The 19,485-nt window shown below is 39.2% G+C and overlaps 1 protein-coding gene across 2 annotated transcripts; it reads right to left on the reverse strand.

Annotated features, from left to right (window-relative positions):
* Positions 1-4,105: 4,105 nt before the first annotated feature.
* Positions 4,106-11,284, reverse strand: LOC106561651 (troponin I, cardiac muscle). 2 transcript variants are annotated; one of them, XM_014125810.2, is made up of 9 exons: positions 11,183-11,284; positions 9,425-9,456; positions 9,311-9,314; positions 9,163-9,204; positions 8,392-8,523; positions 7,983-8,072; positions 7,444-7,614; positions 7,172-7,262; positions 4,106-6,855 (listed from the first exon to the last, which is right to left on the reverse strand). In XM_014125810.2, exons 2-8 carry the CDS (start codon positions 9,433-9,435, stop codon positions 7,176-7,178), a joined length of 537 nt encoding a protein of 178 aa, XP_013981285.1. In that variant the 5' UTR covers positions 9,436-9,456; positions 11,183-11,284; the 3' UTR covers positions 4,106-6,855; positions 7,172-7,175. The 2 variants fall into 2 exon arrangements, with proteins under 2 accessions (XP_013981285.1, XP_013981286.1); XM_014125811.2 differs by lacking the exon at positions 11,183-11,284 and adding an exon at positions 9,544-9,584.
* Positions 11,285-19,485: the final 8,201 nt, after the last annotated feature.

Here is a 19,485-nt window from a genome sequence, read left to right on the forward strand (position 1 = left end):
AGATAAGACAAAAGTAGAGACTGCAGGACTTTAAACTTTTTTTTTTTAAAGCAGAGCTTCTCTTTATTACGGACAGACCTCTCCCCATCTTTATAACCATTGAATCTGTATGTTTTGACCATAACAGTTTGCAAATCTAAGGTAACACCAAGTAATTTAGTCTCCTCAACTTGTTCAACAGCCACACCATATATTACCAGATTCAGCTGAGGTCTTGGACTTAGGGAATGATTTGTACCAAATTCAAAGCTCTTAGTTTTAGAGATGTTCAGGACCAGTATATTACTTGCCACCCATTCCAAAACAGACTGCAACACTTAAGGGTTTCAGTGATTTCATTGGCTGTGGTTGCTGATGCGTATATGGTTGAATCATCAGCGTACATGGACACATATGCTTTGTTTAATGCCAGTGGCAGGTCATTGGTAAAAATGGCAAAGAGTAGAGGGCCTAGAGAGCTGCCCTGCGGTACACCACACTTAGAGATGTTTGACATTAGAGAAACTTCCATTAAAGAAACCCCTTTGAGTTCTATTAGATAGCTATGAATCCACAAAATAATAGAGGTTGAAAAGCCATAACATGTACCTTTTTTCAACAACAGGTTATGGTCATCAAAGGCGGAACTGAAATCTAACAGTACAGCTCCGGAAAATTTCAAGAACTTTGAAAGTTTCTTCATGTGCAGTTGCAAAAACCATCAAGCGCTATGATGAAACTAGCTCTCATGAGGCCGTCACAGGAATGGAAGACCCAGAGTTACCTCTGCTGCAGAGGATAAGTTCATTAGAGTTACCAGCCTCAGCAATTGCAGCCCAAATAAATGCTTCACAGAGTTCAAGTAACAGACACATCTCAACATCAATTGTTCAGAGGAGACTGCATGAATCAGGTCTTCATGGTTGAATTGCTGCAAAGAAACCACTACTAAAGGACACCAATAATAAGAAGAGACTTGCTTGGGCCAAGAAACACGAGCAATGGACATTAGACCGGTGGAAATCTGTCCTTTGTTATAATGAGTCCAAATTGTAGATTTTTTATCCAACCGCCATGTCTTTGTGAGACGCAGAGTAGGTGAATGGATGATCTCCGCATGTGTGGTTCACACCGTGAAGCATGGAGGAGGAGGAGTGATGTTGTGGGGGTGCTTTGCTGGTGACACTGTCAGTGATTATTTTAGAATTCAAGGCACACCTAACCAGCATGGCTACCACAACATTCTGCAGCGATACACCATCCCATCTGGTTTGTGCTTAGTGGGACTATCATTTGTTTTTCAATAGGACAATGACCCAACACAGCTCCAGTCTGTGTAAGGGCTATTTGACCAATAAGGAGAGTGATGGAGGGCTGCATCAGATGACCTGGCCTCCACAACACCCGACCTCAAACCTATTGAGATGGTTTGGGATGAGTTGGACTGCAGAGTAAAGGAAAAGCAGCCAACAAGTGCTCATCATATGTGGGAACTCCTTCAAGACTGTTGGAAAAGCATTCCAGGTGAAGCTGGTTGAGAGAAGGGTGGCTACTTTGAAGAATCTCAAATGTAAAATATATTTTGATTTGTTTAACAGTTTTTTGGTTACTACATGATTCCATATGTGTTATTTCATAGTTTTGATGTCTTCACTATTATTCTACAATGTAGAAAACAGTAAAAAAATAAAGAACAACCCTTGAATGAGTAGGTGTGTCCAAACTTTTGATTGGTACTGTACACATATTCATGTATTTATTCATACAGTACGTATTTCATATACATTGACATATATTTATGTACATGCCTGTATACATATATTTACATTGCTTGGATAGCAAAATTGCCTTTCTTGACCAAGGTCTATAGCTGCTGATTGAAGCACACTAACCTTACCTTCTCCTCTTCCTTCTTAATAGACTTGAGGTTGGCCTTGAAGTCGACAGACTCTTTGTTATTGGCTGCCAGCAGGGCCTCCATCATGGCTTCAGCTGATACTCTGACCCTCTTCAGAGTAGGTCTCTTTTTACCCTTCAGCTCAACTATCTTCAGATTCTCAATCTTTGGCAAATATGGCGTAATAAAGTATATTAAGTATATAAATAACAAACCCGAGCCTATATAAAGCATTAATAATGTTATTGCATGCGTTAGTGTTTTACACAGAGTTTGTGTATGTAAATGTTTACATATACATGTAAATAAGTACCTCTGTCATTCTTGGACACCTTCATTGCAATGTCATACCTGTCTTCATCTACAACATTGATCTTATGGTGCAATTCTCTACACAGTTCCTGTGCAGAACTTAGATAGGATGACAGGCAAAGTATTGCATCCTATCAATTATGTTCCAGTTAGGTTCATGATTGATTGAGTCAATCAACCTCTGTGACCTATGACCATTATCCTATGACCCCTGGGACATACCTTTAGGTCAACCAGAGCCAAATCAGAGAAGTTCAGAGGAGGAACTCTTTCACTCAGAGCCTCTTCTTCTCTTTCTCTGCTACCAGCATCACTCCTGCCTTTTTACATTTGACATTTTAGTCATTTAGCAGACACTCTTATCCAGAGCGACTTACAGTAATGAATGCATACATTTCATTTCATGCATTTTTTTTTTTTTGTACTGGCCCCCCCGTGGGAATCAAACCCACAACCCTGGTGTTGCACACACCATGCTCTACCAACTGAGCCACAGGGAAGGCAGCAGTTTCATCTGAAATAACAGGAGGAATATTAATCATTATAATATAATAATGCATGATTTATGCCACTAAGTATCTCCTATCAAATAAATACATTATCACAAATATAATTGACTTCCTAGGCCTCCAGAGATCTATTTTACTGTGTTGTTATCCTTAAGAATCAGATCAATTAGTCTCTAGCCTCAACTCATCAACTATGGCTTTATTTCTGAGCTAATTGCCAAAAGCATCTGCACGTAGAATAGAATACGGTTTCAGCTTCACAACCCTGTGTATTTCTCCTATATCAAGCCTCTGGTTGAGTGATACCCATGCAGCTGAAGCTAAAGATGTGAACTTTTTAATTTTTTTATTTCACCTTTATTTAACCAGGTAGGCTAGTTGAGAACAAGTTCTCATTTGCAACTGCGACCTGGTCAAGATAAATCATAGCAATTCGACACATACAACAACACAGAGTTACACTATTCAAGTCATGGTATGCTAACACGCAGGCACTTAGCCTTTAAATTAGCAACAGGCCATACCTGAATACTATAGATTGTTCAAAGAAATTGACTTGAAATACATTTTTGAGAGGCATACTGTACATCTGCCCCTATTTCAGAGAGATCTAAAGAGCTTTTTTTTTATTTTATTAAATATCTTTCTTGTCCAGAATGTGTCTAAATAACAATGGTAGACATAAGTCAATTGTGAATATGACATATTATAATATATATTGATATTCAATATTTTGAAATATTGAATCTAGTATAAGAAATATGAATCTGCATGTACATAATGCTTCAAACGTACCTGATATTGGAATATAAAATTATACATAATTAACTTCATATCTTGATATCTGATCTCAGAGCATGCTCCCATGCCACATCGGATGCTAAACAAACGTACCTTTTTCTATGCAGGAAGAAAACCTGGAAGAGTGAGCTATTCACTGGTCGACAATATGATAACTAGACAATGTGATAACTAGACAATAGGATAAGTAGACAATAGGATAACTAGACACTAGGATAACCAGCCACTAGAATAACCAGACAGTAGGATAACTAGACAGTAGGATAACTAGACAATAGGATAACTAGACAATGTGATAACTAGACACTAGGATAACTAGACAATAGGATAACTAGACAATAGGATAACTACTGTATGACCTCAGTCAAATGTCATGGCCTCCTGTGAGTGGACAACTCAAATAAACCCACTGTCCTGACGAACCAGGATATAACATCTAAACACTATATCATGAGTGTAGAACTCCCCCAGTCCCCAATGTCAGGTCCCGTACTAACACTCCAGTGTTCAGCCCTAGATGGGATGAGAGGATGTTGTTCTGGAACTTGCCAAACACCTGCAGCGGCCACCTTTCCACAGTAATAAAAAGTGAGACACCAGACTGCAAAACTATCAAGCTCTATTTATTAAATAGTGGAGTGGCATTTACATTCATATCAAATAAATTAATAACTTTTAAACCATTCAGTCAAATGTAGCAGTGTGTACACCAATTCTGTACATTCAGCCAAATGTAGCAGTATGTACACCAATTCTGTACATTCAGTCAAATTTAATGAAGGCTACAGCAAGTCTGTACATTCAGTCAAATTACATGTATGTAGGCTACACCAAGTCTGTACATCAAAATAACCTGGCTTCACTCTCTCAATAGCGATTGTCTTTTTTTCTTTTGCTAAATCAACTGAAAATATACAACTTTTCAGATACTGTACAGTTAATATCATCACATTCCTGGCTCTGACCTGAAATATCTATTCAGATGATATTGACAGTTATCCACCTACAGAACTACAATCCCTTACGGAAAAACACATGAATTTCACGTGATCACATGTGAAGTTAATGTGATAACATGAAACTACACATGTGAAAACATGGTCTCAAGTGAAATAAATGTGACAACATGAGGATGCAAATTTCAACATGTGATGCCATGACACTACACCTGTGACAACATTTGAACATTTTTCACATGTAAAACCGAAAATTCAATTTTCACGTGTGAATGTTTCTTACATGTGTACTCGCAATTCCACATATGCTCATCCTCCAGTACCCCCAACAGTACACATTTGTATTGTGACCCTGGACAACCACACCTCATTCAACTCATTGAGGGCTTGATGATTAGTTGAATCTGGTGTGCTTGTCCAGGGTCCCAATAAACATGTGTACTGTTAAGGGTACAGGATGACCAGGGTTGGGAAAGACTAATGTAAAGTAAGATAGAGGTTTAATGCGATGCAGCTTGCATCATATGTCATGACAACAATAGAAGGGTTGGCTATACATTCTGCTATACAGAATGGGACCAGGCTAGTGAACCACATTACCGTGCACTTAGTTAGTACTTATTCCACATACACTTATAAGGAGTGGACTGAGAATGTTTTGTAGGTGGATAATGAATGACCTCGGGCATGTGAAATCATCATATTATCCTAAAATAGAAGTCAATGATGAAGACTGTGACAAATTTGATTTTCACATGTGAAAATGTAATTCCACATGTGAAAGTTTTCACATGTTTAAATACTGAATTTAATTTTCACGTGAAAGTTTTTCATATGTGGAACTGCAAATTTCACATGTGAATCTGCAAATTTCACAAAATGTTATTCTCCTCACATGTGAAAAGCTGGTGTTAACATATGAACTCTAAATTTAATATATATGGTTTCACATGTGAAACTGCACCTTTCATATGTTTTTTGTTTGTTAGGGAAGTAATCAAATGGTAGGGGGGGTTTAAGGTAAATGGTACGCTGTTCAGCTAAAATAGTGCAAAAATCTTTCATCAATATAAATATGATTACATTTTACATGATCACTTAGTACTGACTTTTCAATATGACCCCAACTGGGAATTGGGGTCCGCTGATCTTTCTGCTGCGCCACAAAGTCTGTACCATTCTCAGAAATCCCCTACACATTCATTACCTATAATATATCTCTGCTCTTAGTAAAAGAGTGCCATCTGCACTGCTATTTTACTTATCATTTAATCTGACTATTCTCTCATCATTGATTTAGTTTACTTATTTCAGCAAGTTGAGGGTTATCTGTATAGTTTTCTGATGTTGGTGAATCACTATGATAAATATAATTGATTTTCTTGAGTGTATTATACAAAGCTAACATTAATGTAAAGTCTAACGTGTAGGAATACAGGTGAAATCAGTCATTGACACAGACATTGTGGCATGGCTGGAAGGTGAGGACATGTTGAATAATAATTACTGTATAAATAAATATACAGGAGGTTGGTGGCACCATAATTGGGGAGGATGGGCACATGTTAATGGCTGGAGCAGAATAGGTGGAAAGGTATCAACAACATCAAACACATGGTTTCCATTTGTTTGATGCCATTCCATTCGCTCCGTTCCAGACATTATTATGAGCCGTCCTCCCCTCCACTGAAATAAACATGCACAATATAATCATGTGTGTCAAATACGTAAGTTGAAAACACTGCAACTATTTTGTGACAAATTATTGTATGCAGTGCATCATCACCTGTGAAATCCCATGTGAAAAATATACACAAGTGAACATTTGAATCCACATGTGAAAATTCATGTGAAATATAATCCAATGTGAAGTGTTCCAAAACCACATTGGTTCACATGTGAAAGATGTGATCACGTGAAAGTCCACGTGAAACTTCATGTGAAATATCATCACATGTGAAGTGTTCAAAAACCACATTGTTTCACATAAACTTTTACATGTGCAAAACGTGGAAATTTCACATGTGAAATCATGTGATTTTCCACTTGAAATCATGTGATTTTCCACTTGAAATCATGTGATTTTTACATAAGGGATACTACCAATACATCATAAATAACTGATTATATCAGCACATAATTTATAACACAACTATCTATAACATATCTACAATATATAATATCAACAATATTCCCTGTGAACTAGCAAACTCTCATCACATTAAACAGGGGACACGTCAAATTCACATGGTTGACATGGTTGACATGATTCTTTACAAAATTCATTTCATATCACAACATGGCATTCACATCTCATCTAGAACTGACCTCCTCTCTCTCTTCTTTGTGGGTTCTTACAGTCTTGGCATACTTCTCTCTTAATGGTGGTTACAACATGACCCTGCAATAATATTAGAATCGAGATTAGCACTCCTTGACAATATATCATAAGTGCAAAAGACACTTTCCATTGTCCTAAAGCAGGCGTGTCAAACTCATTCCATTGAGGACCTAGTGTCTGCGAGTTTTTCCTTTCAATTAAGACCTAGGTAACCAGGTAACCAGGTAAGGGGAGCTATTTACTAATTAGTGACCTTAATTCATCAGTCAAGTCCAAGGGATGAGTGAAAACCCACAGACACTCGGCCCTCCGGGGAATTAGTTTGACACGTGTCCTAAAGTGTAATTTAGCTAATGTTGCTAATCATAATCAATACCTGCTTATTTTCCAGCATCAAACAGCTTCTTTCTGCCCTCCATGCCAGACATGGCATCCACATTCTTACGCCAGTCAGTCACCTCTTCTTTCTGAGGAGACCAGATATCATATTATTAGGTTTGATTTTGACCCCTATTCTCTATATAGTGCACTACTTTTGACCTCTATTCCCTATATAGTGCACTACTTTTTACCAGAGAGCACTATATAGGGAATAGGGTGCCATTTGGGACAACCGTAGACCTCATTGATGTCTAAAAACAAACAAACCTTCTCCTCTTCCTTCTTGACTTTCTTGAGGCCGGATGTGAAGTCAGCCTTCATTTTGCCAGTGTCGGCCACAGCTCCCGACAAGGCATCGGCGGCAGACTTTTTCACCCTCTTCAGAGTGGGCTTCTTCGACCCCTTAATCTCATCGATCTTCTGGGTCAGCGACTTAATCTGTGGACATCGTTGATGATGTGCTGCTTTTTAGTGTCTGTTATTTTTGTTGTGCATTTATTGGTGTTGTTTGTATGGCTGGTGCAATCAGATCAGATCTCCCTTAAAAGGGATTAATAAAGTACAATCTTATCTTATCTAGCATGTGTCCAATCAGTCAATTGCTATTGCTGTTAATTATTAGGAATACTTTCCTTCGCATGGAGGCACAAGACAGGGGTGTACACTCTCACCGCTTTTTATTTAATATAGCTAGGAATGTAATAATTTAATTACGGTAAGATACATTCTATAGGATGAGTCATCATTGTGGACAGGTTTATGGTTGGGTGAATATATCAAACACAATAACAGAGAACTTAGCATACCTCTAAATCATTTTTCCCCACTTTGATTTCCATGTCATATCGTGCCTCATCTACGATATCAATCTTTTTGTGTAGGTCTTTACAAAGGTCCTGCAAGAATATGATATCATGTAGAAAAGACAACCAACAACACATTAATTACAGATAACGGTATTATTGAAATTACAGATTATTTAAAATATTTAGCCAATCAATTGCAAAATAAATAATTGATAGTGTATAGAGGATTCTATAAATTCTATATTAGCAGATTTGTTGAGTAAAATATTTTTATGGAGGATTCTCCAACTCTTTAACCACCTCCTAATATGGATGATATACTGGAATATATTTTATTGTATATATGGTGTATTATAGATATATTAAGTATTATAGATAAATGAAGTATTATAGATATATTAAGGCTTACCTGTAGCTCCTGCACAGACAGGCCAGACAGTTTGAGGGGTGGGGCTCTCTCATTCAGAGCGCTCTCTCTTTCACGTTTCTTGTCCGCAACCTCAGCCACCAGCATTATCCCTGCCTTTTTCAGCAGTTTGGTCTGAGGAAAGACAACACCAGCAGTTAACCCCTGCCAATTTTCCTTCTCACAGAATGACAGATTTGTGTTTTACATCAACAGTTAATCACTTTTAATGTGGCATTTGGTATACAGGTAAACATCTCTTTTCAATTGAAGTTACCACTGTTTATCATGTATTAGAATTCATTCTCAATAAAAGGTGTAGCTGCACTCTCAGAAAAAAGGTTCTATCTAGAACTTAAAATAGTACTTTGGCTGTTCCTTTTTGGTTGCAGGTTGAACTCTTTTTGATTCCATGTAGAAGCCTTTCCACTGTTTTCTAAGTGTGTGTAAGAGTAACTGAGCAGTTGTTCCCATTCTAAATTAGTGGTTGTCCCCAAAGGTGGTTGTTCCTGTTCTAAATTAGCGGTTGACCCCAAATAGCGATTGTCCATATCCGTCTCGAAGGACCAATAAGCAGCCAGGCAGTCGAAATAAAGGCACAACCTAGGGATTCAAAGGGTAGGTCCACGACTGAAGACCTGGAGAGACTCAGAATTCAATGTGGATCCATATTGTAGGGGCACATGCAGATAACTAAGGCCTCCTTGTTTCTGTGGATTCTGTCATCGACCTACTACCGTCATCAACAGAGCGAGGCCTGAGAGTAAAACCTACCTTTAGGAGCAGCCGGCGTGTTGCCGAATACTTTGGCTTTTTCTGAAAGAGACAAAATATTTTCACTATAGACAATATACACCACTGACCTCTGTATATAAGCAATTGCTTTAGATGTGTTGATGTGGATAAAGAACCAAGTACTCACCGGTCTTTTTCCACCATTGGTAAAACAACAATAAGACAAGAACAGTTAATTGACTGTACATAACATATATTTTGAATAAGCTTTGGATCAAGAGAGGTTAAAGTCACTACTCACCCTTCAGACATGGCTGCTATTGGTCAGGTTACCTGAGGAACCAATTAAAACAAGCGTTACAAGCTTTATGGAACATTTATGCTGATACAATAATCTCCCACAGATCATTTAATAATTACAGTTAGGCCTGGTGGTCCCATAGGACTTGATGGGGACAAAATGTCAGTGCGCTCACACCATGGGATAATACTTCGCTTCGTAATCAAGGGCTAAGGTTGTGTGAGAGCTCCTGTCTGGCTATATTTGTGTAGCACATTTCTCCCGTGCTTTCCTTTGGCCCAGATAGATGCCAAATAGCAGCTGTGGCCTTGGTTATGCCAGTCAAAGGACTGGCAATAGAAGGCCTGTCGATAGAAGACCTGACAGGAAAGAGGTTTTGGCAGGACACTGAGGATGATCTAGCTGTTTTCACATCTCTCTCTTTCTTCTGTTTCTTTCTGTCTCTGGTAGGAAACAGATTTAATGTGACTCCTTTTAGCTTCCCTGTTACACATGGCGGCTTGTGTTGAAATATAGCAGAGAGAACCTTACAATACATGGCTGACACAGTAAAAAAATCTTGTTGAAATATTTGGATGAAAAAAAACATTATCTGCTATTTTTCCTTACCCTACTCTTAGAAAAAAACTGTTTAAAAAGGGTTATTTGGCTGTCCCCTTTTTGGTTCCAGGTAGAAAGAACCCTTTTGGGTTTCATGTAGAACCCTCTGTGGAAAGGGTTCTACATCAAACCCAAAAGGGTTCTACCTGGAACCAAAAAGGGTTCTTCAAGGAGTTATCCTATGGGGACAGCTGAAGAAACGTTTTAGGTTCGAGATAGAACCACTTTTTCTAAGAGTGTAGATCGAATGAGACATGAGAATTACAGGTTCTGTAACAGAGCATGACAGTATAACGAAACCTAAATGCAAAATATGCAGTCTATGAAGCTAAGCCTGTCAATGACTGACAGTGTGCTCAAGTCAAGGTAAACTAGTAGAGGAAGAATGGCCTTTGACCCCAGATTCTTGACCACTAAAAAGGATTCAAGCTGTGAAGTGGTTGTAACCTGCCATCAGACTTTTGGCAATTGGGGTGTGTATAAGCTTCAAGGTTACATGTTTTTCTCTTTGGGGCGACAGGTAGCCTAGTGGTTAGAGCATTGGGCCAGTAACCGAAAGCTAGGTAAAGGTAAAAAAAATCAGTCGTTCTGCCCCTGAACAAGGCAGTTAACCCACTGTTCCCCAGTAGGCTGTCATTGTAAATAAGAATTTGTTCTCAACTGACTTGCCTAGTTAAATAAAGGTAAAAATAAAATCAGTCAGTCATTCATGGTGTTTGCCCAGAGAGGGACAAAATAAGTCACACACAATCGGACGATTGCTCTGACTAAGTCACACATACAACAAAAGCAGTGGCATAACACAGATTCCATGACGTAAATACGAACAGCAGCAGTAGTATCCGTGTCACAGCTGGTCACAATGATATGCAATCTGCAATAATCCCCGACATTAAAACAAAGGCTGCTTCACCGGCCTCAGCCCATTTATACAGGCAACTGCACTGCTGTCTCAACATCACTATGCAGGAGCTACGGCTGGGTTCCGTTCTTCATTCTACTGTATCTTGCAATGTCAGAAGTTTTACCGTTAAGTGGCCCTTTTTAATGTAAATCTGATTTACTTAGATTTTTTCTTCCAAATTCCAATACATAACTTTTCACAATACCCATTTAATTTTGCGTAATTTTATTACTTGATTATTGTATCAAACTTACCTTCAAGGTGAGGACAATCAGAGAGAGTGAGAGGAGTGTCAGAGAACAGAGGAGAGGAAAAAGTATTTTATGATTTGAGATGATAGATTTATGGATTGAAAGCCTCGTGTGAATGGCTCACTAAAATAGACCCCCTGCAACGCCTCTCCTAGTCCTGACATTTAACATTTAATAGAATGCATCACTCTTTGTTCCCCAACCTAGTACACATCCGTTCCCAGATGATGTACATATAAAAGCTGTAAACAGTTCACACACGTGAGCATACACTCAGTTACACACACAGTTACGCACGTTGCATACACTTATGTATACGCACACACACACACACACACACACAGTACTATGAAACTACTTCTGAAATAATTATTTATTTTAACAGACTTGCAGAACAGTCTGATATCTAAGAGCACCTGCTGTAAGACCATAAACATGGAACAATCATCTGATGCCAGTTTCTCTAGCAAGATAGATTCTTAGGCACAAGGTCTAGCTAGAAATCATTGGTCAGGGTCATGAGTGCTTCACACAGGGATGATTGGCGTGTATCATACTGTAAACAGAGATGCTGTGTAATAGAATACAATTAAAACGGCAATGTCTTTCAACACAGGTAATCCTTATGTGAAATACCAGTACATAGAGCTTCACACCAAACACTGTTATACAGATCACCACCACCACTGTTCCTTTCTAGCTGTAACAAAACACTACTGTAACATCTATTTTTACATTAACGATTTTGGATCAAAATAAACAAATACCATGATGGTGTCTGTCTAAACTGGATCGGAGTGTGCATTTGACTTTATACAATGCTCAGTGCTCACGCACTAGTACACCCTCATCTGTCAGAGGTAGGTAACCTTGGTCCTGGAGCGTTGCAGACATTTCATGTTTTTTTATTTTAACTGACCTGACAGACCAGGTGTGTTGAATTTAGGCAATCGCTGAACTGATCAATGAGCTCAGTTGGTCAGGTGTGGTGCCTGGTTGGAACAGAATCCTGCAGTACCTTTGGAACTCCAGGAACAGCGTTGCCCAGACCTGATCAGTGTAATGGTTCCAAATAGCAGCTAGAGGGCAGGTGTCAATCTTTAGCCTGGTCCCAGATCTGTTTGTGCCGTCTTGCTAACTTATACGGCCAAAGCAGACATAGGAGTTGGCAACTCAGCACAAACAGATCTAGGACCAGGCTAGTCAATCTGCCAGTGTTATGTAAACTGATCTGACTAGAGCTTTGTCTACATCCCAAATAGCACCTTCTTCCCTACAGAGTTCACTATGGGCGCTGGTAAAAAGTTGTGCACTATGTAGGGAATAGGATGCCATTTGGGACAGAGCTCTTAGCTCGTTGTCAGTGAACAGTGCAGAAACAGCTGTAAGAAGAGCCAGGACTGAACACACACAATCCCTGGTCACAGGTCAATCTTTAGGATTTAAGCCCGATAATGAAACAACTGACGCTGGGATATTTGGAGTTCAGTGTAGATAAGACCGGCAACGTGTTTGTAGATCACAGTGTTGAGCCTGTGAATGAGGTTGAGAACGTGTACAGATCCTTTGGGGATTTGACTGAGAGAACATTCCAACACATTCCTACTTGGCGTTGATGAGTAATGGTGTATTGTCTGGATTAGGAGTAGGACTAGACTACAGTTAAATATACAGTAATCAACACGTTCATTTTTATATGAGTTATTGGATGTATTTTTATGAATACTAAGAGGTTTCAAAATCCAAACATATTTTATTTTTCTATAGTGTAGAAATTGGACTATATACAGTCAGAAAGGCATAGATTAGCTAATATCCATATGATCCAAATATACCGAAACCAATCTAGAATACTTGGTACAGGATACTGACTAGACAGGGAAAACACATTTAGTTGGTGCTCCCCTCTAGTGGCTGATGTTTGATAAGAAAACAACCTAATATGTAATTTCCTGCAAATTATGATGTTTATCAGTACAAATTCACCAGACAGTACATTTACCTCAAAGCATTTCCTTGTTCATGCCTCCACATGTCCTCCTGTAAACTACCTTTATTTCATTCTCAGAATTGAAGGCTTCACATTGTACCATCACAACACATCTCCAACACATGTTATCCTTATTGTGCACATAGGCCTGCATTTGAGGGACCTGCAGAACATTTCTCGAGGAGAATGGACCTGTACTGTGTTTGGCTGAACATCTTTGGACTGGCTCTGACATCAACTCTCAGGATTCTGGAATGGCCACCCCTGAACTGCACACAACCGGTATGTTTCAACCAACACAGTTGTTCTTTACTGTTAGTAACTGTAAAAATGCATCGCAAATGATCAAAACACACTGTGACTATGCCCACCGGAGAGCGCCCGTCATGTGACACATTCCACTCCATTGTATTTTACTAATTTGGCTCAATACAGCCAAACACACTTTGCAAATGTTTTTTTTAATGTTTGTTCATGTTTCAAGCGTATGCCTGCTAATAGTAGACATGTCCCAAGTTTCTATATAAAATATCACACGCGAGAAGGAAGTTAAATTATAAATTAATTTTAAATTGACCTGTACTCAGAAGCGAATTGTGGTGAGTACACGCCTATGGACTGATAAGGAGAGCGCACCTCAGTCACGTCACATATTTATCCAGCAGGCGCTCAGGAATTTGGATGTTCTATTTTCATAGCAACTGAGGGTTTTTTCCTAATCTTTATTAATTGAATGTTTATGTGATGTTATTATGTTCTGAGATGTTGAAATGTATAGGTTAATACATTGAGAGTATTGATTATATAATAAGATAATGTCATTGAAGAAATACCTGTTTAGGTGCATTTTGGATTATACCAGTTTTAAGGGTTGGGTATTTCATCTGTTCAGGTTGCTTATAGAGCTCCACAGTGGAGGTGTCATAATACCCATAAAACCTAGTAGTCAAACAGAGAAATGGTTCCAATCGTTTTTTCCACCATCAATTTTTCCCATAGGGGATTTTAGAAAACAAAATGAGGGCTGTTTTTTTGTATAGGTTTACTGTGACGTGACGTTTTGATAACCATGTAAATCTCTCGGACAAGGTGACTTTTATCAATATATTCAGCTCTATTTAGTCTCAGATCCGAAAATGCTAACTAGCATCAAAGTAGACATCATCAAATCCCTGCAAGCTCCTACACGTCATCTCTAGCTGACACCTTTGCTAACAGGTATTGTGTCAATTTAAAACTTGAATAAAACAGTTCACAGAATTGTAAATGTAAAGAAATGTAGCCAATTTATTCATTACTAAATGTAGCTAACATTAGACAGTTAATCCAGAGATTCCTAACTTTGCCTCAATTCGGCAGTCTTGTCCAGATCAGCATCATGGCATTTGTATTTTTTTTTATGATAGCCACATTAGCAGATAATTAGCATTTCATTTCTGTGGGGAAAATACAGGTGAATATATTGATAAAAGTCACCTTGCCTTAGAGAGATTTACACGGTTATCAAAACGTCACGCCAGGGTAAGCCTACACGAAACACAGCCCTTATTTTAAGCGTTTCTAAAATCACCTATGGGAAAAATGAATGGTGGAAAACAATTGGAACCATTTCCATCTTTGATCTCTAGGTTTTATGGGTATTATGACTCATACTGTGGTACTCTATTCAGGGGAGTATTAGGCTGTTTGTTATTTAGCAATTCTACGTTTATATGCCAGCATTCATCAACCTTTTCTAAATATCCACATATCCAGCTCACCTTCTGCACCTGGAAATAAATACCGCAATTTTGCACCTGATCTGACTCTTTATGCTTCTCAATCACCTGATCTGACTCTTTATGCTTCTCAATCACCTGATCTGACTCTTTATGCTTCTCAATCACCTGATCTGACTCTTTATGCTTCTCAACCACCTGATCTGACTCTTTATGCTTCTCAATCACCTGATCTGACTCTTTATGCTTCTCAATCACCTGATCTGACTCTTTATGCTTCTCAATCACCTGATCTGACTCTTTATGCTTCTCAATCACCTGATCTGACTCTTTATGCTTCTCAATCACCTGATCTGACTCTTTATGCTTCTCAATCACCTGATCTGACTCTCAATCACCTGATCTGACTCTTTATGCTTCTCAATCACCTGATCTGACTCTTTATGCTTCTCAATCAACTGATCTGACTCTTTATGCTTCTCAATCACCTGATCTGACTCTTTATGCTTCTCAATCACCTGATCTGACTCTTTATGCTTCTCAATCACCTGATCTGACTCTTTATGCTTCTCAATCAACTGATCTGACTCTTTATGCTTCTCAATCACCTGATCTGACTCTTTATGCTTCTCAATCAACTGATCTGACTCTTTATGCTTCTCAATCACCTGATCTGACTCTTTATGCTTCTCAATCACCTGATCTGACTCTTTATGCTTCTCAATCACCTGATCTGACTCTTTATGCTTCTCAATCACCTGATCTGACTCTTTATGCTTCTCAATCAACTGATCTGACTCTTTATGCTTCTCAATCACCTGATCTGACTCTTTATGCTTCTCAATCAACTGATCTGACTCTTTATGCTTCTCAATCACCTGATCTGACTCTTTATGCTTCTCAATCACCTGATCTGACTCTTTATGCTTCTCAATCACCTGATCTGACTCTTTATGCTTCTCAATCACCTGATCTGACTCTTTATGCTTCTCAATCACCTGATCTGACTCTTTATGCTTCTCAATCACCTGATCTGACTCTTTATGCTTCTCAATCACCTGATCTGACTCTTTATGCTTCTCAATCACCTGATCTGACTCTTTATGCTTCTCAATCACCTGATCTGACTCTTTATGCTTCTCCATCACCTGATCTGACTCTTTATGCTTCTCAATCACCTGATCTGACTCTTTATGCTTCTCAATCACCTGATCTGACTCTTTATGCTTCTCAATCAACTGATCTGACTCTTTATGCTTCTCAATCACCTGATCTGACTCTTTATGCTTCTCAATCACCTGATCTGACTCTTTATGCTTCTCAATCACCTGATCTGACTCTTTATGCTTCTCAATCGGACCGCCTGACAAGACCGCCTAGGGTCCGTTATCTTCCGCTCACTTCATTGTTTTGTTGTAATAGCCTATTGCACAGTATATCTTTTTTTATTTTTGTTTTCCAGGATCTTCAATGCAGCGTTCAAATTAGTAAGTGTCATCTGCACTATGGGGAAAGTATCTCGTCTTGATTGTTGTAAATACAGGGTACAAAGTTGGAAAAACCCAAGGGGGTCTCTGTATTATAAAATGGCGTAGTGCAATGGTAAATCATGACATGTGCAGTTGAACATATATATCGTTAACATACATGTACAGTATTTTGTTCAATACATTTCAATATGTTCAATGATGACACACACTGTTAATACAGATCATTCATTGTCATACCATCTATTGAATCTGCCAGATAACTGTTCAGATGAGGGCTGGATTAAACCCAGACACCAGGCACCTAACGGTCCACTGTGGCACTCAGGTTCACAGCAGCATGTGTTTGTGAGGAGAGGGGAGAGTGGTGATCTGCTGCCCGTGATCTCTCTGAGCTGGAGCTTTCAGGTCAATGGTAATGTACACAGCGGTTCTTATTATTTGATAAGCAAGTAAAACTAGATGCTTGCTTCTGCAGTTGTGTCGTTGAGCAAGCCATTTCATCCCTAATCTGTTCCTGGTACGCTGCACTGCGTTGTGACAGACCCTGTGCTCTAACAGCTCCAACGATAATGTAATCATCTTCTTCTTCCTTGATCTAATCAACAGGAGGTGTAGACATCATCCGTGGGACCGAGGTGCACATCACTGAAGAGGACACTAATCAAAGCATATGTGTCCGATACATCTTCCATAACAAAATACAAAACATGATGACAAACTGGATGCCGGTAAAACAATGATACTGGATGGGAATCTAAGTGATGGAGGTTTCCTGAAAGGTGGAAATGAATAGTCAGATATGAAAAGAACCTTCTGCTTTGTTAGACTGATATCTATTTACTTGACTTTCTTTTAGTGGACATTTTCCTTGGACAGAGCTGTGGTGGACCCTGAATACAAGTATTCTGTTTCGATCTACAACTTACCAAAACCAGACCTGGGGAATTACAGACTTGACAAAAATGTTACAATCCCAGGTGAGGCAGACATGGAATTCGATTGGAAAAGTGATTAGGTTCAACTTTTGAATGTGTATTAAAATGTATACCTGTATGTTATCATGATCAGGATGCAAGGATCCAAGCATAAAAGCAGCCAAGGTGTGTTTGGAAAACGGTAAGGCTCACAATTACAGTCAGGTAATAGTTAATACAGAAAGTAATCAAGGGCTTGGATATATCTACAACAACACTGAGTATGTTGCATCATTCCAGGCAGTCTTTGGGATCCCCAGTTGTCCTGGACTGTGCCAGTGGATGGAGGAGAGAGACTGATCATCACAGTGGGTTTTAATACAGCAGAGTTCTCTGAGGAATACCAGATATCCATCCAGAACACTCAACACTCACAGCATGTCATGAGGGTGGGTATCTGTGGTCAACAACACTCAATGATGAAACATTGGTAATTGATTACTGTGTTACAGGAACTTATTACTGTGTCATGATTTCTTCCCTCCAATTCACGTTTCAGGAGAATAGAACATCATTGAATGTGACTTTTGAACTGGATGTATGGCAGCTGCCTCCATGTGAAATGCTAATTGTGGTAAGTTTCATTTCCTATAGTAACAATTTGTTTTCTGTTTCACTGACTGACCTAACCACCAACATACTTTTTTTCTCAAAAGATTCAGCCATTTTTCATACGATGCAAGAGCAACTGTTTACATCACCAGACAAAGTGTAACTACTGCTCCTGTGAGTAAAATGTATTTGCCATCTAAATTACTTATTTTGTCCAAAGGTCATCTCATTCATTTTCACTTTTATCTTTGTCTGATAAATGTATTGTATTGCTTTTTCCCCCAGACTATAAAAGGCCTCCCACTTATAGCCGATCATTGATGATAAAAGCATTACTGGGGCTGATCATGGCTGGTGGTTTCCTGACTTATTTGCTGCAAAAAACATTCCATACAGGTTTGTTGGTTAATAGATGAACCTTTCACTAAATAAAAACAGAATAGTAAACTACATGCCTCAACTGGTAAAATATCGTTCATATTTCTGCGCACTTACGCAGTATCACTCTATTCCATTTCTTCTTCTCCTTCCTAGATCCAGGAATCCAGTTCCTGACCACTCCTAGAGATGAACTGGAGGGAGTCCAAGTACAAGAGAGAAAGAGAAAAGTCCTCATCATCTACTCTCTGGACCATCCTCTGTACATAGAGATCGTCCTGAAGCTCTGTGCTTTCCTCATGGCTAAGTGTGGCATAGAGGTGAGAACGAGGACCACAATAGACATTTTGACTGTTGTCTGTTGACATTATTGTGTTTTTAATCCTCTATGATTTTTTTTATGTATGTACAAAAACAAAACAACAAAAAAAATGTATGAAATGTATGCATTCACTACTTACTGTAAGTCGCTCTGGATAAGAGCGTCTGCTAAATGACTCAAATGTAAATGTATGCATTGTTGCTAGGTCATCTCTATGGGATGGTTCTAGCCTAGTCCTAGATTTTAAATCCTACTCAATCATGAATCTCCATTGAAATAGCGTAATGAAATACTGTAGGCTTAATCTGTGTCCGGGAAACCAGCCCTATATGTACTTTCAATTTGTCAATTAATTGACTCATTTAGGTGGTGCTGGACCTGCTGGACTCTGCCCAGCTGGGCATTGTGGGCAGTGTCCAGTGGCTGGACTGGCAGAGGGAACAGATTGTTAAATCCTCAGACAAGATCCTAATCCTGTGTTCGCGGGGGGTAAGGGCCAAATGGAGAGCAATGTGTGATGGTGCCGAAACCCGGGTGATCCTGAGAGAGGATGTACGTTCCCCCATGGGGGACATGCTCACCCCTGCGCTCAGCCTCCTGGTGCCCAGCTTTGTGAGATCTGATACGTTTCAGAACTACATGGTGGCTTACTTTGAGGACGTTTGTTCCGAGGAGGATGTTCCGTCTCCGTTTAACATCATAGTGAGGTACTGTCATAGGGAGGGAGGGAGGGAGGGAGGGAGGGAGGGAGGGAGGGAGGGAGGGAGGGAAGGAAGGAGGGATACCTGCCATGACTCATTCCTGTTCCCCTTTACAGGTACAAACTTATGAAGCATTTTGAGGAGCTCTTTTTCAGGCTCTTGGATAAAGAGAAACATGAGC

The sequence above is a fragment of the Salmo salar genome, chromosome ssa10 (genome assembly GCF_905237065.1).
Source record: "Salmo salar chromosome ssa10, Ssal_v3.1, whole genome shotgun sequence".
Classification (NCBI taxonomy): domain Eukaryota; kingdom Metazoa; phylum Chordata; class Actinopteri; order Salmoniformes; family Salmonidae; genus Salmo; species Salmo salar.